Source organism: Bos indicus x Bos taurus, chromosome 25 (genome assembly GCF_003369695.1).
Source record: "Bos indicus x Bos taurus breed Angus x Brahman F1 hybrid chromosome 25, Bos_hybrid_MaternalHap_v2.0, whole genome shotgun sequence".
Lineage (NCBI taxonomy): Eukaryota > Metazoa > Chordata > Mammalia > Artiodactyla > Bovidae > Bos > Bos indicus x Bos taurus.
The window spans coordinates 28,782,342-28,806,194 of NC_040100.1; the positions used below are offsets into that span (position 1 = coordinate 28,782,342).

Below are 23,853 nucleotides of genomic sequence, written 5' to 3' on the forward strand. Positions count from 1 at the left end.
CATAATATCAGGTTTGGATTTGATGCTTCTAAAGTATTTTGAGGTTAAAAAAAATCTGAGATGTATAAATTCTCACCACTGCATTTTAAACTAAACGACAATTTTTCCTTTATTCACTAATTTAGCAGAATTAGGAAGACTTACCCAGACTTACCCAAGTATCTGAAATAGCTGCAAGCCAGCTTCTCCTCTGGCCTCTTAATACTAACCAAGAAGAAAACCTAAACAAATGCCTTTGCCAAAATAAGATTTTATTTTAAAGTCATCTGAAAAACACTGAGTAAGGAGAGAGACCTCAGACTCAACGGAGGAAGTTTCCAAGTTCACACTCTTCCCTGCCCCCAGCAGGGGTCTTTTGTTGTATCAGAGAGGTGCTTTCTTTGGTAATTCCTATTTTTTAGCTTCCTGGGGAAGAGATCTTTTCCCATAAGCCATCTTCATTTTTTTTGTAGAGTAGAGCCTTGTTCCCAGGAAACAGTGTGTTAGCTGGAGAAGGATGTTTCTTTAAAAACATCAAGGTAGATCTAATATGTTCAACAAAGTGGGGAGGCTCAGCCAGGGGTGATGTGGAAAGGTTCTGGAAAAACAAGATTTGGGGTGTGAGAGGAGAACCTGCTTTGTTCCCTACTTTGATAAAGCTGTCAAGAGTCTCTGTGCTCCTTACACATTCATCAGGCTGTTCTCGGATCACTGTATAAATATATATAATTTGTAAAGTTACATAAGGAACAGGTGTGCTGGGTTAACAAGAACAAAGCAGATGGCTGCCTGTTGCTATGCTGCGTAGACATCTACCCAGGATCCACTCACCCCCGACTAACTTTAGGAGCAGCTCAGCAGGGTCTGCAAATGGCGCCCTCCACAGACACCGAAGGGAACTGCTGTTGTCTCGTCTACACTCTGTTCTTCAACAGATGAGGAAACCAGGGGCCAGAGAGATGCCCAGCCTGTAGATGCTCACCTCTAGTATCTGCTTATCATCTTGCTGCAACCAGAAATCCACATGGGGAAATGGCGTCCAGGAATACGGTCCTATACGAAGTTGCTCTGTCTTTGCATCGTAAATGCTAATCATCTAAAAAAAGAACATTTCAGGGGCAGAATTTAAGGAGTGTTATCGGTGGAAATGCTGCCTTTAACGCAGGCTCCCGTGTCGTCTTGAACTTAAGGCATCTATCTGGTAGAGAAGCGTCTTTCAAGTTTGCTCTCACTGAAACAAGCTGCCGCTTAACTACTTCCCACTGGTCTGGTACTGCACTTGGTGGGCAACAGACATCATTTTGTTTAGTTCTGACAACAATCCTGCAGGAAGCTGGTGTTTTTTCCATTTTGGTTGGAGACCTGAGGCTTAGAGAGATGGGCCTGCTGCCCAAAGTCACGCGTCTGTAGTGTCCGGGCTGGGCTGCAGACCCCGTGTGTCTGTCCCAAGGCCATGGCCTCGCCGCCTCCTTGTTCACACCCCTAGTCATCTTGGAGCTTAAAACCACACATGCCTGTTGCCCCCTCAAAAGAAGGGAAAAGCCAACTCGTAAAAATTTGCTAAATGATCAATTCCCTGAATTCTCAAATGTGCCAATGGTAGTTTCCAGCTTAACCAGCAATGTTCAATTTCGGTTACTGAGACTAAAATATGTCCTGAATCTTGGCTAAATCAAGACTGTTCTCCCTGAGACACTGAGAAAGGAAACCTGACAATGTCAAAGGGTTGGCAAAACAGACCACTGGGTCCAGACGTTTCCAGTGAAAACAGCAGCTTTTCCTAAGCAAGCAGACTGATGCGATTTCTGTTTTTTTCACATTACGTGTTTTTAAAGGATTTTTTCACTTGTTCCTCAAACAGCATGTAAGTCTTATTCTTTTTTTCCTAACTTTTAAAATGAAGGTGTTAGCTAACTAAAAAGACCGAAAGGCAATCAGACTTTTAAACTGATCTGATTATTCTTTGGGCATCAGTTCATCCCAGCAAACTGCTTTCCAGTGACCTTGTCTGGGGACAGCATGACCTGCAGTACAGAAGAGAAAAGCCTCTTCTCCCCACTTAGCTCTCCTTTCTTTGCAGTAACTTCACTGGTAAAGTTCTTACAAAGTACATGGGGTTCATTTTGTTTGGATCTGGATGCAGGGGGATTCACATATATCCCCAACATCTTCAGGGCAGAGAACTGGGGTCTTGCGCTTCTAACCTAAAACATTCTTTCTTCTCTACGTGCTGTGAGTGTGTGGTGGTTCCTGATCATGGGCAGCTTTCCAGAAGCCATCAGAAACTTTTCATTTCCAAGGTGGATAAAGCTCGAGGCTTTAGAGTTTGATGCCCCCCCTTTTCCCTTCACCCTGTTAAGACAAGATGCTGTCGGACTCACTGGTCCTCCTGTTAAAGCTCGGGCAGCCCGCAGCTCCTCCTCCGGACCTCGGTCTTGGAAGGAGGCTCTGTAGATTTCCGCAGTTTTGATGTTGACAGCTGTGGGGACAACAGGATGACTCCAATTGGCAAAAGGAGCTGGTAAGTCTCCCATGCATACCATCACCCGTGATAGGACTGAACAAAGTTACGTGTCGGCAGTCTCTCCCTTTCTGGGAAGGGAGAATGCAACCCTTTGGCCAGGCATCTCACTGAGAAGTGCTGAGGCCCGAGCTGGACCCAGTAAGACCTGGTTCCAGACCAAGGGCCGCCCCCACCCGGGAGACGCGCCATCTCTTCAGGCAGCCCGTGGCAAGGCCTCCCTGCTCAGCCCTGTGACAAGGAAGACAAGCCTTGGCAAGACAAGGCTGCAGACGTGGCCTGGGATCGGCGCCAGGGCTGGTGGTATGTGTTGGTTATGACTGTTTCTGACATACAAAGGATAGAGAATAAAGCAGTGAATACCCTGCCAAATAAACCGAACGTTAGGAATATGGCAGAAACCCTCTGTAGAGACAGCCAGTCTCAGGACTTCCCTGGTGGTACAGTGGTTCAAAATCTGCCTTCCAATGCAGGGGACTCGGGTTCAATCCCTGGTCAGGGAACCAAGATCCCACATGCAGCAGGGCAGTTAAGCCCTCACCTGAACTACTGAGCTCTCAGTAGGTGCCTCAACTAGAGAGAAGCCCAGGCACCGCAAGAAAAAACCCTACGTGCCACAACTAAGACCCAATGCAGCCAAATAAATACTTATAGCAAATAAATAAAGACAGCCAGTCCCAGCCTATTAATGCCTCAGGAGTCCCAGGGGCTGTCACAGGAGGAAGGGACACTCTGGCTTTCTTTCAGGCTAACCATCTTTAGCCTGATGGTTTCACTTTGCTTTGTAGGCTTTTTGTTCTCCATCAGAACCTTAATTAGTTCCCTGAGTACAAGAAGATTCAAATTGCCCCATTCCAGCCCCTAGAGCTCTGGCTAGAGAAAAACAGAGGGGCCTCTTGGGGGAGCAGAGCCCACTGACATCGAGCTGTCCCCTAACCAGGTAAGGCCCAGGCTTTCTATTCGCTGCCTTGTTTCCCTTCACAGTCTAGGATGTGGACAATTTTTTCTCTCATAGATATAAGGTCAGAGAAGGTAAGCTCCATGCCCAGGCTCGCCCAGCAGATCCAGAGAGGAGTCAGGACCTGGGCCTAAGGCTCTGCCACACTGACAGCCCCGGGCCCACCAGCTGCAGAATCGGCCTTTAACCAGCGTAAGATCACAGACCCTCCGCCCAACACGCTACTTACCAATGCCGTATATTATTGGAAAGTGGCTTTCATTTTCTTCCCGGTCATTTAATTCTAACACGTTAAAAAAAAAAAAGGGAATTTTAAGATCTAATTTTTAAGAAATACTAAATAATTGCTTTCATTTTCTATAAACAGAGGCCAAGAAGGAGCTTCCCCTGCCTGCAAAGGCGGGGGGATCAGAACATGAAAGGGCCTGTGTCCCGTTTCCCAGCTGAGCCCGGGGCGGTCAGGTTATTGGAACAAACTGCCCTTCCAGAGTCTGAGCCTCCGATCACCCACACGTGTGGCGGCAGCTCCTCTCAGGACCAGCCCCGCCCCTTCCTAGAAAACGGAAGAGGCTGCTGAGAATCCGAGGAGGTCAGAGGAGAGCCCTTGGGGGGTGGGGCGGTCAGGATCTCAGCGGAGGCTGCACGGGATCTGGATGTGGGAGGGCAGGGAGGGCCATGCCAGCGGATACGGGGAAAGCTGGAAGAGGGCAGCAGTCCGACGACACATGGTGCCGTCTGCAACTGAGGCACAGACGTGAGGTCCTGCCTTCAGGGCGAGGGCAAAACATCCCCCAAAGCTACAGCTTTGCTCTGGGAAGGATGGCGGAGCTCACCTGTCACACACAATGTCACCAAATGAATGTCATCTTCTTGTCTGTCAAATTCACCTACAATGAGAATTTTAAAACTGATGTCAAAAAAGTTCCCTTAAGTAGCAGAGCATACGCTGAACAAGAGGGGGATGGAGGGTGGGATCCACCACCCTTAGACCACAGCCTGGCCTGTCCATCGGAGGCGGAGACCCGTGAGCGGACACCCAGCACCCTGCCTGCCAAGGGTCAGACGCGCTCCCAGCATTGGGCCCAGAGAAAACTTCCACAGAGACTTTCCTTCTCCCTATTCTGAGAGGCTGGCGGGACAAACTGAGTCATAAGATTTTAACCTTTTCCTAAAGAACGTTTTTCCCTGATGATGGGTCATAAAAAAATTTGACCATTATGAAACATTTGGAAAATATAGAAGAGTATAAAGAGTATGTGGCTTTTAAAGGTGTAAGTGAATGGGCTTCTCCTGCTGATAATCCTAGCACTTAACAGTGAGTGTACTTCCTGCCGTGCCTGTCCATGCACAGCTGAGCTCAGACACCGTGCAGACAATTTCACATCCTGATTGTTTGTACACGGTATTTTCCCGTGCAATTCAAACCTCTTCGTTAAATATTTTTTAATGGTATGTATAACTATGCCTCTACTAATGGACATTTAGATTTCCTATTGTAAATAATCTACTGCCCACCTTCAGGTGTAAATCTCTATGCACATTTCAGATTAATTTTCTTAGAAAAGATTCTCAAAAGAGAAATTACTGGGTCTGTGATGGACCATGATGCCAAAAGGCTTTCCAGGTTCCACCGAAGGCTCCACCCAAGTACTCCAGGGTGGAAGTACGCCCACCTCGCTGCTTCATGGTCAATCACAGAACAACGTTGTTTTTTCTCATGGTGGTATTTGCTAATTTAACCAAGAAAAAATAGTATTATCAGGGTTATTTAACTTTCTGCAGATTAACATGAACATTTCTGCAGGAGGGTGGTTTGTTTTTTTCCCACACAATTCACAGGCTTACTGTGAGGCATCACCTACTGTTTTGAAGGAAAACCTTGTCCCCATCCCATGAGCTCTAAACGTTTAGCTCTTTGCTCTCCAGTGTTTTTGGAAGATTCCAAGCTGAGCAGTTTGGGTGGCTCCCACCAGGTGTGACCCTCGCAGGTTCTGTACTAATTGAGATTTTCATCTAAGCAAAAATAGGTACACATTTTTATCAGATTTGAGGGGAAAAGTGAACTTACTAAGGAGCTGATGAGTCAGTTTCTGTGACAACTGCCTGTCGTCATTGAAGCCTCCCACCAGGTGCGCTTCCAGCCTGGCAAAGAGACGGGAGGGTGTGCTCAGAGGCGGGATGGCTCGGCTCGGCCCGGCAGGCCTGGGTCTGCCCCGAGCCTCAGCTCCTGGCTCCTGGCCCTGTTCACGCCATGGCGCACACACTGGGGTTCTGCCCGGGGGCCCAGGGGCGCTGTGTCTCAAACATGATGCCACTGGGAGGCAAGAATAAGAAAGGCTGGTCTGGAAGATGACGATTACGTCACACTACTCACCCGCCCTGAGCGGGAAACTTCAGAAACCTCTTAAAAGTCTCGGCAGGGTCGGGGAGGGACGAGACTGACCCAGCCCTGTGCAGGGGCATCTCCGCCACCAGGAGGCAAGTGTCTTGGAGAGACAGGGGTCTCATCTCCGTTTTACAGAGAAGGAAACCGGGTCAGCATCTGAAGCACATGCTTATCTATGAGACCAGCTTTCTCCTCAGTGCATCCCCCTGAACATTGGCCGCACGAGACAGAAAAGTGTTCTTGGGGTTAAATATGCTTGGGAGGCCTCACCCGCTCCCAGGGGAGCCACCACGCACAGCAGCAGAGCAAAGCTCCAGGAAACCCTATAGCTGGAAAAACCACGTTAACTCTGTTAACCCTGCGTTTCCCAGGCTCACTTCTCTGCTAACCTCCATCCTCGACCTGGGGACCTGAGCTCAAGAGAGTGCGGCCACCTTTCACATTCCCTTCAACTGACAGACAGAATCCTCCTGAGGAAGGCCCCAGAATCTTCTGTGTCAGTGGCTCAGCGCAAAGCATCTGGTGGCCTCGAATCCTCTCTCACAACCGTGTGCTGAGAACCACGGCCCTGGGCCTGGAGCCCAGTCCAGCTATATAACCTGCCAGGCTCAGCGTCTGACAGGACACAAGGTTGAGGCCAGCCCAGGCCATCAGAGACCCAGCAAGGGGAGAGTTAAACTTAAAAATGGATCTGTGTTCCACTAGGGAAACTGTGACAGCGAGGAGGCCTTCCTTAAATCCCTGGGATTTGAAGAACATGTGTATGACTAGACTAGTTCATTCCAGTGAACTGCTGCCCCAGACTTCAAATACAATGAGAGCCATGCCTGCCAGGCCCGGCGATGAGAGAGAAAGGGGAGGCGACAGCGAGCACCAGCCGGACAGCTGGGCTGGGGTCGCGGCTCCCTTAAGTAGCCACGTGGCTCCTGAGAGCCCAGCCCGGGGGCCGCATGTGGGAAGCAGAGGTGACCATGCTGTCTGTCACTGGTAAGCAGGCGGGCGCTGTGCTGGGCGCCCAGGCGGGTGCCAGTCTTGCACACAGTCTGCAACGCTGACCCCCTTCATTCGTTCTCACCCTCCTTTTCCTCACAGCCCATCCGCTACTTAGCATCCTGCTTTGCTGGCGTCTCCTCCCCGTGGACTGTGAGCCCCGGGGCAGGGTTTTGTCTCCTCCGTTCACTGCGAGGCCCCTGGCACCTATGACCAGTTCTAGTTCACAGGAAACGTTCAACAAACACCTCCTGAAGAAAGGGAGAGATTCCACTGCTGGCGCCATAAGGCATCGGCGGACACACAGAGGCCAAGAGAGCGCCACTGAGAACACAACTGCAGGTTCAAAGCCAGACCCTCCTTCCGGGGCCGGCCCCGAGTCCCGTCGCCCACTCTTCCCTGAGCAGCTGCTGAGGCAAGGGCGGGCACCCCGGCAGCTTCCTCTACACGACGGGGCCAAGTTCCCCACAGGACGCAACGCAGGAGCGGGACGCTCACCTTCCACATTGAGTGTGGTCGGGAAAGGATTTTATGGCGTTCATGATCAAGGGGACCTCAGCTTTGGTGTCACTTCCGTCGCAGTGTGTCAAGCAGGTAGCCCCATTACCTGAAGAACAAGGGTGAAACGACTCATGTTATTCCCGATGAGAACTCGGGGCGCAGCCCAGGTCTACGCCTGTCCATTCGGACCGCCTCATCTTTGAACAGCCTGCAAGAAGGAAAAACAGAGACGTCTGGGCTGCCCAGCCAACCCATCTGACCAGGGCCTCGGGGAGGGGCCATGCAGACGGAGGAGAGGTGAGCGGAGCCAGGAAACGCAAATCGAGACGCTGGTGGTCCCACGCGGTGGGTCCAGGTAAGGAACGGTTTCCTGCGTGTCTCTCGTCATACCTGTGTGCCTCAGGACCACAATGTGACAAGTGGTGGCATCATCAGAACCCAGAATGGAGACGGAGCCTGTTTAAAAAAGAAATAAAATAAAACATCCACTAGCCTTTGGGGAGAAGGCCCAATTCACTGGTTCCTAACCTACCATCCTTTGGGGAGGTCACTGCAAGCTCTCTTTGCTGAACATACAGAAGGCCCTGGGGTCCCACTTGTTGAACAGACTGACCTCTGAGAAGTCTGGCTCTTTCCTGTTTAATTAAAAAAAAAATAAAATAGTGATGGAAATTAGTGAGGACTGAGTAACTAGATAGGTGGAGAGAGCCAAAGTGCGCCCTAGGTGGAAACAGACCCTCATGAGGTCTGAGGTGTGTGTGTTATCTGACAGAAAGGCTAAAATAAAAACGCAGTGGGATAAACAAAAACACTACCATGTGGAACAATAAAGAAAGCAAGGAAGTTCTGGGTTTTTTTCACCCTAGAGAACAACATTCTAAAACCTATGAAATAAGATGCAAAGATCCTTTTCCACAATCCTTTGCAACTACAAAGAGAATCGGATCAGATGGACTAGTGGAGTGAGTGGTTCAGAAATGACAGCCCTTCTTCACTTTCTTTAAAGATGAGGATGGGTCCAAGCCTTCCCTATGCCCCAACCTAGTAATCCCCGCTCTGGAAACCTGTACTGTGGAAATAACCCCAAATGCCAATGCGCTTATCCCTGTGTTACCGGGAACGGCATGAAGCTGGGGACGACAACAGAAAAGGTAAGCCATTATGCAGAACCGGCTCACAGCTGTTAACTGCACAGTCGCCAACAATGAAGACTACGGGAAAGGAGCTTTGAGAAAAGTAAAACTGAAGAGCGAGACACAAGAGTGGGAAAACAGAAATTTAAGCTGTAAATATGCTATTAGTACGACAATGCTGAAAATGTTACTACACATAGGGGAAAATACTGGAAGGAACCACCAATATAACCATGATGGTGTTGGAACAAGGCCAACGCACGTCATTTAACTGTCCCAGCTGTCGTTCCTCTATTCTCCAAATGCCCTATGAGGTAATTATGTTATTAAAGTAGAAAACCAGGGGATTTCCCTGGTGGTCCAGTGTTAGGACGCTGAGCACCCCATGCTGGGGGCACGGGTTGAATCCCTGGTTAGGGAACATTCCACATGCCACGTGGCGTGGCCCAAAAGAAAAGAAAAGGCTACAGTAGAGAACCAAAAAAGAGAACTCATAAATAAGCAAATTAATGAAAAGGCAGGGTAACATTAGTTGTCCACTGAGTATCTGTATAAATTTTTATGTAGTAAATCTGGAGCGGGGAAAACTCAGGTGGCCAGTTAATTCTTCGCTCAGTTGCTCAGTTGTGTCCGACTTCGCAATCCCGGAACTGTAGCCCACCAGGCTCCTTTGTCCATGGGATTTCCCAGGCAAAAATACTGGAGTGGGTTGCCATTCCCTTCTCCGGGGGATCTTCCCGACCCAGAGATCAAACCCAGATTGCCTGCATTGCAGGCAGATAGATTCTTTACTGTCTGAGCCACCAGGGAAGCCCAATTAATTCTTTAATGAGAATTAAACTTTTTTTTTTTTCAAAAATGTCAAATTGATGCATCGCTAAAAGGTATCCTAATTTCCTTCTTACTTACAAAAAATAAACTCCTCAATAAACAATTTCCTAACCACGTGTGCAAATACAGAGCGTGTAGGCACTTGTCTAGACCAGGGAACATTTTTATAGACTTACACTGGCTGCCGGCCATTCCTCGCAGCTGGGGCTAATTTCGGTTAGTGCTGGCTTACTGGACAAAATACAAGAGATAGAAGAGAACATGACAATCCATTCGATGAGTTGTAGAGAGTTCTCTTCTAATAAACCTCCACTAATTAGAAGCAAGGCAGCAGTCACAGAGAGGAAGTACAGTGAGAAATAGGGAGGAACCACTTCAGAAAGGAATTAAACTGGGGATTAGCAGATGCACACTATTACATACAGAATGGATAAACAATAAGGTCCTAATTGTATGTAGCACAGGGAACCAGTCAGTATCCTGTAATAAATGACAATGGAAAAGAGTATGAGAAAGAATATAAATACATAAAACGGTATCACTGCTATACAGCAGGAATCAACACATCGCAAATTAACTATACTTCAATGTAAAATATTTTTCTAAAAAGAAAGGAACGAAGGACTGAATGAAGCACAGTGTGCGATCCGATGGCCGAGTCAGGGAGAAAGAAATGCAGCCGATTGTGCAAAAACTCACACCTCAGAGCAGTGAGCGCTCTTCCTTTTCATACCACTTCTCACCTCAATTCAAGGTAAGATAAAGGAGAACGCAGAATTTCCTTTTTTTTTTATCATTCCTTTAATACTCACCTCTTTTGGTTCGTTTCGGGGAGAGGGAGGGAGGAGTCAAGGCAAATTTTTACCGCTCCTTTTCACAACTGGGTCACCACCCAAAAGCAAAGCTATTTCTGAGGAATGAATTATAACTTGTTTACCTAAGAACCCCAAATCACAACGTCTCTGATCTACACAGCGCCTACTGTTTCCCAGAGAAACAGAAGCGCACTGATCAGGAGAGAGGACGGCCTGAAAGGGAAAACAGCGACGTTGCTTTGGTCTGTCACTTTCAAAGAAGATTAGCCAAAGTTCTCCTCTAAGAAAAAGCACCCAGCCCTACTATATAAACTCATATCCTTTCTGAAATAAAAGCAGCCCCAGGTTTCTCAAGTTTTTTTTAATGTTCTGAACACTCAGATTCACACACACACACACAACCCCAAACCTTTCCCTCAGTCTCTCCTGCTACTGCTCACCCTCATTTCTCAATTCCTATCGGAGGGCACTGTCCTCTTATCCCCGGGGTCAGTGCACTTGTTTCAGAAAAGGGCCAGGCGGTAAATATTTGGGGCTTAGCAGACCGTGCGGTTTCAGCTCCTCAGTGTGAAATCAACAGAGAACATGTGACAAACAGCAGTGTCCCCAGAAAATATTCATGGGTGACACTGAACACTGAATTTCACGAGACTTCATACGTCACGTGTCAGGAAGCATTCCTTTCTTTCCCCTCATCGTTTAAAAATGCAGAAACCACTCTGGGCTGGTGGGTCATCCACCAACAGAACGCGGCCCATGGCTGTAGCTGACTGTCCCTGTGTTCAACCATCACTGAGGTGCACCCCAGAGGACGACTAAGTCCCCCGCACCCCTCTGCCAGACTCTGTCTGTTCTTCCTTCAAAAACGGGACAGCAAGTATGAAAGCGCCGCCCAGCCCGGCCCTCGGAACTGAGCCTCCCTCCCGCCACAGGGCCCTCCCTGGTCTCCGGCCCGTCTTCCCTTACACCTGCAGTTGTAGCTGTTTAGTTGCTCAGTCGTGTCTGACTCTCTTTGCGACCCCATGGACTGTAGCCCACCAGGCTTCTCTGTCCATGGGATTTCCCAGGAAAGATTATTGGAGTGGGTTGCCATTTCCTCCTCCAGGGGATCTTCCTGAGCCAGGGATCGAACCTGCGTGTCCTGCATTGGCAGGTGGCTCCTTTACTGCTGAGCCACCTGGGAAGTGCAAGAAACGGGAGCACAATGATACTGTGGCCGAGAATAGGACCCGGGGTCTCCTGTGTGGGAGGTGAGAATTCTTCCACTGAACCCCATGCGCCTCTCGCCTCAATTCCTGCAACTCGTGCCCCCAGCAAAAGGTACAAGGCATGACAATGCTGGGGGCAGGGGGCGCCCCCCCTCCCCCCCTGCCCCGTCCTGGAGCGAGTGACCTGGGCTGAGCCTGAGCCCCTGTGCTTCATCCCGTCCTCTGGGAAACGAGGCCACTGCTTAGGTTGTGGGAGGATTAACTGGGAGCAGGCCTGTGGGGAGTGGCTGTCCCTACTCCCCACCTCTGCTCCCTGGTCCTGACCCCAAGGTCTCCCCTACCCACATCCTTGCTTCAAAACACTGGTTCTGTTACAGGGCTTTTCTGCTCAAAAAGCCCTTCCATGGGATAATTACAGGGGTTTATAAAGATTCAGCTCTGTGAATGTTCCTCAAGAGGAAAGAGCAGAAATGTCTCGCATGCTTAAAAGCAGGAACTATGTTATGTGGAATTCCATGGGATCATTAAGTCCTAAGATGCTGAGGGACCGGATTCTGAGCATCCAGAGGCTGGATAAGAGCGCAGGCTCTGGACCGCAAGGTCCAAGAGCGCTCTCTGCGGGGACGGCAGCATCTGCACCTGCTGTCTCATCCTGCAGCCGCTGTCACTCATGACTGTCGAGCACTTGAAACATGGCTAGTGTGACTGTGTGTGTGCTTCACGTCGTGTCCAACTCTGCGACCCCATGGACTGTAGCCCGCCAGGCTCCTCTGTCCATGGGATTCTCCAGGCAAGAATACTGGAGTGGGTTGCCATGCCCTCCTCCAGGGGAATCTTCCCAACCCCACGATAGAACCCGCATCTCTTGCGTCTCCTGCACTGCAGGCGGATTCTTTAACCACTGAGCCACTTGGGAAGCCCAGTGTGACTGAGGAGCTGATTTTTAAATTTTATTGAATTGTAACTAAATGTAAACTGCCACCTGTGACCAATGGCTACCGTACTGAGCAGCGCTGCTCCAGAGGCGAAGGCAAACCCGCCAGGGTTCACCTCTCGCAGCACGCAAAACCTTGGGCAACTCACTCCACCCCCGTGCCTCAGAGTCCCCAACTGTGAAACGGGAGCAGCAGTAGTACCTGCCTCCTAGGGCTGGGATGCTTGGCGAGCTCCGCAGCACTGCTATTACTGTTGCTGCTGTTATTATCCTATGCTAAACATAGCTGTAGACAGGCTAGTAACGGCTGCTACTGCATACTTACAACCTGCTGTCACAGGAAAAGAGACACCTTATAGAACAGAAGATACAGGACGTTACCATGTAAAAAAGTGCGTCATGTACAAAGAAAAACCTCTGTAAGGATATTCACCAAAGTGTGAAGCATGGCTGCGGTCAGATTCTTTTTTCTTCTTTTGGAGACTTCTATTTTCTTACCAAGGGGATACTGCTTGCTATTAAACAAATAATAATTAAACCTTTCATTTCTCTACACTGTGTGTCAGCTGATCGACCCATCTAAACCTCTGCAACTTAAGTATGACCGACCTCTCCCGGCTTGCCTCCCATTCTGCCGTCCTGCCCTCTGTGCCAGGGAAACCAGCCAGTTCACCCGCCCTCGGAGCCCCTCCTGCTCTGCCCAGGGGCCGGGGGCACAGTCCAGTTGGCCCGGCAAGAATGCCTCCCCTCTCCCCTTAGGCTGCCCACCCCAGCCACACTCCTGTAAGGCAAACTGGTCCCCACTCCACAGCCTTTCTAGGCCGAGTCTCCCCAGAGGCCAAACCTCCCTTCTAGAGGTTCCTGGTATCTCACCTCATTCCCCTTCTCTCCACACTTAGGGTGCTGCCTTGGACTAACTTTTTCATAGAAACTTTCTAACAGACATAAATATAGTGTCACTACGTTCTTTAGGCAGCTGCAACTTTTTCCCTTTAGTGAGTCCCAGTCCCAGCTTCAGCTGTTAATGGTGTGGCAGTGACACAGCAGAGGAGGAGAGTGCTTAACACGATGACCAGTGTCCGCTGGGCGCCCAGCATGTACTGGCTGATACTACTACGGCTTTCTTGAAATTTAAGTTGAGAATCACATAGAGTTGTCCCCTCTTCCCTTGTCATTAACATCGCCTCATTTTTCAGGGGTCATTCTGCTCACACGTTTGTGTAACACATATTTACAAAGCACAGATTCACTGCCAGGGTCTGCCCTAGGCTCTGAGGATACAAAGGGAAGACACATACTCTGCCTTCAGGAAGCTTATGTTCTCGCCAGGGGAGGCGGAGATCAAGGGAAAATAAACAAAACAAGCCTGCTGGACAAAATCATTACACACCGCCCAACTGGTACAGAAGAAACCTCAAGAATATCTTTCCTAAGCCCACAGACTTGGCCAGATTCCTGAGATTCACTCTGCAGAGTGAAAAGGGGCATTTTCCCCTGTATGGCACTTAATTAACAGTTATGGTGTTTGAGCCACTCTATGGCTAAAAAACATAAAAACCATCCCCATCCTATACATACCCTGACTGTAAGAAAAGAGGCAAAAGCCATAATCAAGGCACATGAGGGGCTCAGCGGGCATCTCTTAAATCCATGAAATGGGTTGTACTGGATCTGGGGCAAGTGGGAGGTTTGGTTCCGATTTTTTTTTTTTTAACAGTAAAAACCGTTTTCCAAACTGTGTCCGCTTATGCATCGAATAAGGGAGGGTTCAGAGGTCTATCTAAGGACAAAAGCAGGAAACAACAAAAAAAACCTCCCATAGGGTGTGGTCCTCAACACAGCCCAGCGGGGGGAAAACACGGAGGGCCCTTTCTTCCGTCTAAAAATAGCCGGGAGCCCCACACCCCGGGGCCAGATGCCCAGGGGACCCGTCGGGATGCCCCTGCCCACACCCGGAACAACCTCCGGCTTCCTGAAAACCCCAGGAGGGCGCTGCACTCACCGCGGGTGGGGATGCGCGGCGAGGGAGCGACCCAGGGCGCTGCCCAGATTCGCCTAAACGGGTCAAAATCCGAAGTGGGGGGCTAGGACCGCCCTATATGTGAAGAGGGGGTCCCGGCGTGTCCTCCAGCCGCGCTGCTGGGCGACCTTGGGCAAGTCACCTAACCTCTCTGGGCCCCCGTCCCCTCTTCTGGAAAAAGAGTGGGGCCTCTGCAGATGCCCTGTAAGGTCCAAAGAAGGTAAAAGCTCCCAGACGCCTCAAGCCCAGGCTCCGGATGTGCCAACAGCACCTCGGCTGCGCCAAGTTTCGAGCCTGACTCCGGGAAGAGCTGGTGGTGCCGGCGTTGGCGGGCTGAGGAGGGCTCTGGCCCGCCTGCGGGTTCCCTTGGGCCCGCCTCGTAGCCCCCCGCCCGGGCTCCGCTTACCTCCAGAAGCGGGTGGGCTCGGACCAGGTCCCCGGCGGACTGCGGCAGCCGCACTCGCCGCCCGTCCACGAGCAGCGGCATCGCGGAGGCGGCCGCCCGGGCAGGCCCAGGGAGGCAGCGGCCTCCCCACCCCCGGGCCGCCCTCCGCCCCCAGTCCCGGGCCGCCCCGCCCCGCCCGCCGCGCCGCGCGTGCCTCCGGGAAATGGAGTCCGACGGAGGCGCTGTCCCAAGAGGCTAAGGAAATCTAGAGCGGGGTCGCAGGGCCCCATGGGAAACGTAGTACAAACCGGAGGGAGCCCACCTCCTCCGCAAGGGGCGCTGGGAAATGTAGTTCTGAAAGCGTGGAAAGACACGCAGGATGGGGAGGAGCCGCGCTTCTCCAGAGGGCCTTTGCCCTCAGCTCCAGGCTCACAGGAGAAGGCAATGGCACCCCACTCCAGTACTCTTGTCTGGAAAATCCCATGGACGGAGGAGCCTGGGTAGGCTACAGTCCATGGGGTCGCTAAGAGTCGGACACGACTGAGCACTTCACCATCGCTTTTCACTTTGACGCGTTGGAGAAGGAAATGGCAATCCACCCCAGTGTTCTTGCCTGGAGAATCCCAGGGACGGGGGAGCCTGGTGGGCTGCCGTCTATGGGGTCGCACAGAGTCGGACACGACTGAAGCAACTTAGCAAGCAGCAGCAGCGGCAGCCAGGCTCACAATTCAGCCAACCTGGCCTGAGTTTGGGCACTGGGGTCGCCTGCCTAAGTTCATCATAGTGAACTAGAGCAAGTCTGCGAAACTGCTTCAAAGAGCTGTATTTAATGATAAACATAAACTGTTTTAAGATGAAAAAATGGAGCCTGAAGTTTGCTAGCCCCGCACATTTAGATATCACTAATAATGATCTCTTGCAGATCATGGCTTTCCAGGTGGCGCGGGTGGTAAAAGAACCTGCCTGCTAACGCAGGAGACTAAAAAGCTGCCAGTTCGATCCCTGGGTTGGGAAGATCTCCTGGAGGAGGAAAGCAACCCATTCCATGACTCCTGCCTGGAGAATTCAATGGACAGAGAACCTGCTGGGCTACAGTCCATAGGGTCTGTAGAGTCAGACTCAACTGAAGCGACTTAGGAGGCAAGTAGGCACAATAATGCTTGATGATTGACATTTAATAGGCACTTAGAGATGGGATAAGAAAAGCCCTTTGCTTTACAAGTGCCTTTGCTGAGTAAAGATCAGCAAAATGGCCTACAGAACCTACTGAGGACAGGTACACTGGTGCGAGGCTTCTCACCTTGGAGCCAATACTATTCAAATAGATGACTCCACAATGAATGAAACAATTTTAGAAAAGTCATAATGGTAAGATGATCAAGGGGGATGCACTTCACACAGAGCAAAAATTATTAGACTGTCTCTCGGAGAAGGCAATGGCACCCCACTCCAGTACTCTTGCTTGGAAAATTCCATGGACTGAGGAGCCTGTTAGGCTGCAGTCCATGAGGTCGCTAAGAGTCGGACACGACTGAGTGACTTCACTTTCACTTTTCACTTTCATGCATTGGAGAAGGAAACGGCAACCCACTCCAGTGTTCTTGCCTGGAGAATCCCAGGGACGGGGGAGCCTGGTGGGCTGCTGTCTATGGGGTCGCACAGAGTCAGACACGACTGAAGTGACTTAGCATAGCATAGCATAGGATGCTGCAGTAAGCACTGCCCGGCAAGCAGAACCTTCGGACCCTTCTCCTCCAGTTGAGGTTGTTTAAGTTGGTACCAAATAGGTAAACATGGGAGAAATGGAAGTTATCTTTGCCTTGAAAAGACTTTTCCATGCTTCCTGCATAACTTTCTCCCAAGGTGGTGAAACAACTGACTACATGAACGTTCATCAAATCCTCACAACCATGAAGCAGTTATTTGTAATTTCCACTTTTATTTTCAAAGTGGAGCTCAGAGAGGCTAGGTAACTTGCTCAGGGTCACACAGTTCCTCAGAAAGAAGACAGGTCTGACACCCTCGACACTTTACAAGTCCTTTCACATCTGTAAGAATTAGCCACTTCTCATTAAAGAAGGCCCACCCGTAGCAGGCAGACAAAATGATGGACCCTGGGATTCCTACTCCATTGAAAGCCTGCTTTTGAGTAAGAGGAATAGAAAAATCCTGTTTTCACATAATTCCGAAGGAGATTAAACAACTTTTTTTTCACTGCTACTGCTAAGTCACTTCAGTCGTGTCCAACTCTGTGCGACCCCATAGACGGCAGCCCACCAGGCTTCCCCGTCCCTGGGATTCTCCAGGCAAGAACACTGGAATGGGTTGCCATTTCCTTCTCCAATGCATGAAAGTGAAAAGTGAAGTGAAGTTGCTCAGTCGTGTCTTTTTCACAGATGTTCCTTAAAAACCTGTAACTTTCTGGAAGTGTTTGTTCTCCTTGGACCAGTTGGGTGGGATGCCCTCTAGAAGTGATCCTCATCATCAATATGCAACAATTTCTGAGTACTTGCAACCTGACCTTCCCTGGTGCCCCAGTGGTAAAGAATCTGCCTGCCAATGCAGAAAACGTGGGTTTGATCCCTGGGTTGGGAAGATCCCCTCGAGAAGGAAACGGCAATCCACTCCAGTATTCTTGCCTGGGAAACCTCATGGATAGAGAAGCCTGGTGGGCTTTGAGCTATAGTCCATGGGGTTGCAAAAGAGTCAGATACAACCTAGTGACTGAACAACAACTTGCAAACACACTGACAATTATTTTTGCCTCTTTAATAAAGTCTCAATTTCGTAAAGTCTCAATTTCAGTTTTCTATTGAAAAACGGTGCTTTAATACAGTAGATCAATTAAGGAAAAAAAACACAGAAATCAGAAGAACATTTTTGTGACAAGCCTCTTTATCGGGGTATCTCCCTTTACCCAAGGTGGTGAAACAACCGACATGAATGTTCATCAAATCCTCACAAGTAGTTCCACTTTTATTTTCAAAGTGGAGCTCAGAGAGTGTAACAAAAGTTCCAAGTTAACCACGTCACTGTTTTATTCTCACAATAGATTTTTTTCCCAACTCCTTTGAAATTTTAGACTTCTATGTAAATACATCCTTCTACATTAAAGCTATTCCCCAACTCACAAAGACTCCACTCACTGTTAATTTCTATGGACACATTTTCAATCACTCATTTTATGCACTATACAAAAATCCTATCTTTCTGTCAGCAGTTAAAAAGAGAACCTAAAGGCTCTCAAAGGACCTTCTACCAAGTCACCAAAAGAAAATCACCAATATCCAAAACTTTTTATAACAATAAAAATTTGTTTTTCAAAAACGTATTTACAGACTGAAACTCCAAATTCTACATTGCCATCAATGTAATATACAAGAGCATACAAAGCCCTAGGAAAGAGAAAAGTATTTCATTACAAAATATTTGTGATCAAGAAAATATCGCTTAACTTTAAATAAAGAATAGGAAAAGTGACCGAAAAATAAATATATTTAAAGATGTCCATTTTCACAAATAACAAAAAAGTACACAGATAACAAATGAAGCTAAAATATGCAGGAGCTTCAAAATGACTCTAGCAGCGCTTGCGTAAGTCTGTTATACAGCAATGTTGTTTAGACTCCTCTCTCTCAGTGTTTGGTTATAAAAATACAAAAAGAGACTCAAGAGAGGAGGATTTCAGTGAGCTGGAATTCATGATACGATGAATAGCCAGTAGACAGGGACTGCGCTGTAACCCTGGCCTCTTGTTGCTAGCAAAACCATTCCACCAAATAAACTAAAATCCCCTCTTCCCCCACTTTTGGACAAAGGAATTCTCAGTTACCAACATAACATTCCACCGCGAACAAGTAGTTCCAGTTCTAATAGCACTCTTGGGAGAGCCTCAAGATAAAATACTGTGTTTTATAAAAGTTCAACCCCTCTTTTAGTCAATGTGAACTACATTAACCCAGAACTCCTTTTTTCCTCTTAAATCCATTTTTACACTCACAAATGTATGATCTGTCTGATTCTGCTTCTCTAAATCCTCTCTCTCTTCCCTCCAGGCGTCTGTTGGTTTCTGAAGTCCTTGGAGATCTCCTTCAGTGCCAGCTCCAACCTGCAGCATCCAGGACCAGCCCTGGCCACCTCCCCCATCTGTCCTCCTGTGTTCCCTGCACCCCACTGAAACTCCAGAACACAAATGCAATTAGGCAGAGGGTACACAGTGTATCCAAAATAGTTAAACTCATTCTGAAGACTTTAAAGAGTGTCCTAGAGGACTTTTCAGTGAAAAGATATCGTGTCAACAAAGTCTTGTAAGTATGAGCCAAGCTTTCAACATTTATCACCAACTCCACTGTAAAATATTGCACATGATACTCTGTCTTTTCCTTTAGTCTCTACAGGAACAAAACAGAAAAAAAAAAAGAAGAAAACAAAAAACCCAACCACATCTGTTCAGACACCAGAGTAAGTCTAACTTGAAAGTAAGATGCCTGAAGCATGTACTCGCTCAAGTTCAAAGAAACACTCAAACAGGATGAAACCCAGTACTGAAGGGCACTACGGGAGGAATGTCAGCCTCAGTCACAAATCCTTGTGACCAGGGGGGACTGGTCCGGCAGGTATAAGACAGGTGGGGAGCCCACACTACTTGAAGGGCTGCGGAAATGCGCGTCAAAGGAGCTCGGTGTGATTCCAACTTCACCTTTCAAAAAATCATCTTCCTCATCTTCTACCACCTCCTGCACAAAAACAAAGATTACAAACAAGATTGCAAGCAGCAGTTTGAAATGCTTTCAAGAATTCCTTTCCTCAGGAATGTGCTACTTCTGGAGAAAAAAAAAAGTGAAGGAAAAAAAACCTTCATTTTGAAGGCTCCCTCTGATGCATACTTCTTTATTACAAACCATTCACACAACTGCTCATGACACATTGTGAACATCTCTTTAAAATCTGATTTTTTTTTAAAACAGATTTTAAGTTCAAGGAGGACAGGTAACATGATATATCACTCTTGCTCAATCTAACATAACATGGAATGAATAACCACCTTCCTAAAATGCAAAATTTAAAGAAAAAATAAAAATAAAAAGCATTCCAATGATAACTTATGAAAAAGCAAGGCACATTAAATCTGATTTTTAATGGAAAAACGAATGTGCCACAAAGAAACAGATGGTGACATTCCTATCTTCACCAACTATTCATGAAGACCTACAAAATTAGTGTGAACTTCTGGGGACGTTTCAGCAATAAGCAAATTTGAGACTGTTTCTTGGTGGTAACTATCAAGTGGTAAAGATCTAAATTTGTTAAGCTGATTTTTAATTATCCTTCACGTCCCAGAGTCAGCATGTGAGCTATCTGGTTTGAACAATTCATTAAAAAGCAAGCAGGACTTCCCTTGTGGTCGAGTGGTTAAGAATCCGCCTGCCAACGCAGGAGACACAGGTTCAGTCTCTGGTCTGGGAAGATCCCACTGCTGTGGAGCAACTAAGCTCTCGTGCCACACCCACTGAAGCTTGCGCACCTGGAGCCCATGCTCCGCAACGAGAGAAGCCACTACCATGAGAAACCCACACACCACAACAGAGTAGCCCCTGCACATCGCGACTACAGAAAACCCACACAGCAACAAAGACCCAGCGCCGCCAAAAATAAATATATAAATCTTTAACAAACAAACAAAAAAAAGGCAAACACTCTTCTCACAAGAACATAACCTGCGTCTGGTGTTCTGTAATGGCTGAATGAACAAATGTAGTATTCAAATATAACACTGCCTTTAACTCTTTGAGATTCCCAGAAAAGTGTATTGAAATCACAACTTTATTTACCTTTTTAATCGGTTTCTTAAACTCCTGAAGCTCTTCTGCACTCATGTCTTCCCATATCTGATAAAGAGGATCGATGAATTTCTTTGACCTGTCAAAAAGATCACATTTCAAAATCAAATTAAATAAATACTAACAGCGAAAGTCATATATTTATTAGCTCTTTTCTCACAAGATCCAAAATGAAAAAGCAAAAACTATAACTCAAATAACAAGTGTCCAAAAATATCCTATGCAGGATCTGTTAACATGGCTCCTTCTTTGTAAGAGCACATCCACTCACATAGATGGAGTATTATACCTACTATTTCTCATCTTTTCATTTCAAGTGAAAACTACTTCGACTGTGCAAAGATTGACAGTGAGTTACAGTATGTTCAAACTGAAGGTGAAACTCTATTATTCTAGAACTTCCTTTGCTGCTAGTTACAGACTGTTGTAACAGAAATTCTGCTTCCTTATATACATGTGAAGTTAAGACTGGCCTGAGGTTTTCTGTAATTATCCATCCAGAAAAATCATTTGGCATTTGCTTATATCATGCAAGACTATGGGATGTGGTCTCTAGAGGAAGGAACGAGTCATTTGGGAGAAATTTATGAGCAAAGAAAAGGCAGCATCCTCCTTCTCCAGCCTCTTTTATGTTCAAACCAACAAGTTTCAAGGATGACAAAAACCCCTTGGTATCAATCTGGGCTCCTACTGAGGTAGACCCTCAGCAGCCTCAAACCGGCTTCTCCACATTGGGCCTGGAATACACACGAGGAGACCACGAGACCCTATCAAAGGCTAGAAGAGCCACACACGACAAAGAAATGCTAAATGCTGATCCTGGGAAAGGCATATACACACCACATTTAAATTCACCACTGAAAGGTCAACTGTGTAAGACTCACCTCTTCAGCACACAAGGATCAAAGGGGAAGAAGGTGTCCAGTGGGTTCGTGCAGGTCTGCACCGAGTCCCCCCCAGCAGTGTTTCTGATAACGGGCAGCATCTGGCGGTTGTTCCTCTCAATGAGGGTGTAGCAGAAGACGAGCTGGTATTTGCTGTGGAACAAAACCAACACCGACAGAAGCATTACTGTGCCACAGTTACTCTGTATGGACACGCCCATTTCTGTGTGACAACCACCCCAACACATAGACCTTACTGAACATAACAACTGCAAGAAAAAACAGCATAAAGTAGAAAGTAATCCTTTTTGGGAACAGTCCTCTGGGCCTACTATTTACAACTGGCAAAGGAGGAAGAAAATGTACCATCACTTTAAGAATATGAGAGTGGACTTAAGATTATTAATAGGCACCACTCACTGAAAACAAATGGGTTCACAGTAATTGTTATAATTTACAAAATTATGTAGCTGTCTACTTATTTTTACTGTTTGTAAGAAAATTAGTGGGTTGGTGGAAAAAAGGGCTTCGGATTTCACTGAGAGAAAATACGCATTGTTGATGGAGAGACTTGGCTACTGAAGAAATTAAGACGGGTCCTAAGGGAGAGACATGGGGTTTACTGAATCCCAACCTCAGAAAATGGTAAAGAAAGGAACAGGGAGTGAAAACACTTAAGTGGACAGAAGACCTTGCAATAAAAATCCATGGGACCAAGACGCGGTCAATCCCTCTTCGGGTTATGACTTAGCAATTCACGATCATCCACCGGGCCGCTTCTTTGAGATGAGGACTTAGCTCACTTCTGTTAACTCCCGGCTCCCCGCTTCCCTCACACAGTACTCATTCAGGCAGCTGTTCTCAGGCTCTCAGCTCATTACTGCAATCTTAAGTGCCATATGGCTGTTTCAGTTCCATGAGCCAAGGATCACAATTGACTCTTGGTGGGAAGGCAGTAAGGCAAAACTGCACTTTGCAGTATCTGGTAAAACTGAAGGTGTGTACTTCTATTGCCCAGCAACTGCACTTCTGGTGACAGCAGTCTGCCTGTGCGCCAGGACACACATACAACCATGTTCCCAACACTGGAAAACTAAGGCAGCTTGCTGCTGCTGCTAAGTCGCTTCAGTCGTGTCTGACTCTGTGCGACCCCATAGACGGCAGCCCACCAGGCTCCTCTGTCCCTGGGATTCTCCAGGCAAGAACACTGGAGTGGGTTGCCATTTCCTTCTCCAATGCATGAAAGTGAAAAGTGAAAGTGAAGTCGCTCAGTCCAGTCTGACTCTTTGAGACCCCATAGACTGCAGCCCACCAGGCTCCTCCGCCCATGGGATTTTCCAGGCAAGAGTACTGGAGTGGGTTTCCATTGCCTTCTCCTTAAATCCCAACAAAGAATTTATTTTTTTAAATTACGAGAACATTACACAGCAGTCAACATCAAAAGACAGCCATATGGGTCCACATGGTTAACTCAATAAGTATGCAGAAGCAGCAGCTACAGAGTAATACTTAAGATCCTTGACACAAACCTTTATTTCCACCCCTTGCTTGCAGCCTCCCATCTTACTCCTCACCTCCACCACTAATACCAGCCCCAAATCTCGAGCCTCTATGACCAGCCTGCCCCTCAGCTGCAGCCCCTACTCCTACCCACACATACTCTACAGGCAGCAGCCTCTGCCTTGCTCCATCCATCCTTATTCTCCCAGAGACTATCTTCCTGCAACATGCTAGAAATGTCCACCCGCTGGGTACTATTGCTGGTTGGTTTCTTATTTTCCTACTATCATTTTTGAGATCTCAGGAGAGAGAGAAATCCTTAGACTAGATACCCACTGAAGGAAAAATGAGGCTGCTGATGTCTAGGGGAGCAGAAATTATCCTTGTCTTCTAATAGCACCATCTGTTGAGCATTTTAAGCTACGATCTGACCCCATGGACAGAGGAGCCTGGAGGGCTACAGTCCATGGGGTCAAGAGGAGTTGGACACAACTGAGCGACTAATACTTCTTTCTGTCCTCAATATCCTAATTAGAGGCCCAAGGTCTCCAATTCACTTTCTACACAAAGCAGGATAGTTCAGTGAATGCTGACAAAGGAGCCAGCCTGTCGGCATTCAAACCTTAGCTCTGCCACAGTCTACCCATGACTTCTCCCAAGTCATTTAATCTCACTGTGACCCCACCTTGTCATTTATAAACAGCGGTTAGTAATACAGTCATAGGACAGGTGAGTTCTGTGTAGAGTGCTTATCGGAACCGTGCTGGGCACACAACAAACGCCATGCATCAGCTGCGGCCACAAGGCCCCCACTGAACCATTTCCCTATTTGTTGGATGTTTATCTCATGTCCAGTCTATTTTTATTACTATTATAGGAGTCATTCTAATAAACATCTGTGGTTTGTACCTCTTGGCTTGCGAACTTACTTCAAAGTGCCTGAGCTTCTGCTGAATGATCCTCTTTAG

The 23,853-nt window shown here is 47.8% G+C and overlaps 2 protein-coding genes across 4 annotated transcripts in view; both read right to left on the reverse strand.

Annotated features, from left to right (window-relative positions):
- Window positions 1-230: 230 nt before the first annotated feature.
- NTAN1 (N-terminal asparagine amidase) lies at window positions 231-14,829 on the reverse strand. 3 transcript variants are annotated; one of them, XM_027527783.1, is made up of 10 exons: window positions 14,683-14,829; window positions 7,868-7,970; window positions 7,726-7,791; window positions 7,333-7,441; window positions 5,527-5,600; window positions 4,292-4,345; window positions 3,688-3,741; window positions 2,361-2,458; window positions 962-1,075; window positions 231-577 (listed from the first exon to the last, which is right to left on the reverse strand). In XM_027527783.1, the coding sequence occupies exons 1-10, from the start codon at window positions 14,761-14,763 to the stop codon at window positions 398-400; spliced, it is 933 nt and encodes a 310-aa protein (XP_027383584.1). In that variant the 5' UTR covers window positions 14,764-14,829; the 3' UTR covers window positions 231-397. The 3 variants fall into 3 exon arrangements, with proteins under 3 accessions (XP_027383584.1, XP_027383585.1, XP_027383586.1); XM_027527784.1 differs by lacking the exon at window positions 7,868-7,970 and having other exon boundaries at window positions 14,683-14,815; XM_027527785.1 differs by lacking the exons at window positions 7,726-7,791; window positions 7,868-7,970 and having other exon boundaries at window positions 14,683-14,818.
- A 2,580-nt stretch (window positions 14,830-17,409) lies between these two features.
- The window catches only part of RRN3 (RRN3 homolog, RNA polymerase I transcription factor), a 28,100-nt gene continuing 21,656 nt past the window's right edge, over window positions 17,410-23,853 (reverse strand). The window contains exons 16-18 of the mRNA XM_027526638.1: window positions 21,386-21,538; window positions 20,493-20,580; window positions 17,410-19,397 (exon numbers count right to left, since the gene is read on the reverse strand). Of these exons, the coding sequence (XP_027382439.1) occupies window positions 19,236-19,397; window positions 20,493-20,580; window positions 21,386-21,538 (403 nt within the window). The 3' untranslated portion in view covers window positions 17,410-19,235. The remainder of the gene's footprint in view (window positions 19,398-20,492; window positions 20,581-21,385; window positions 21,539-23,853) is intronic.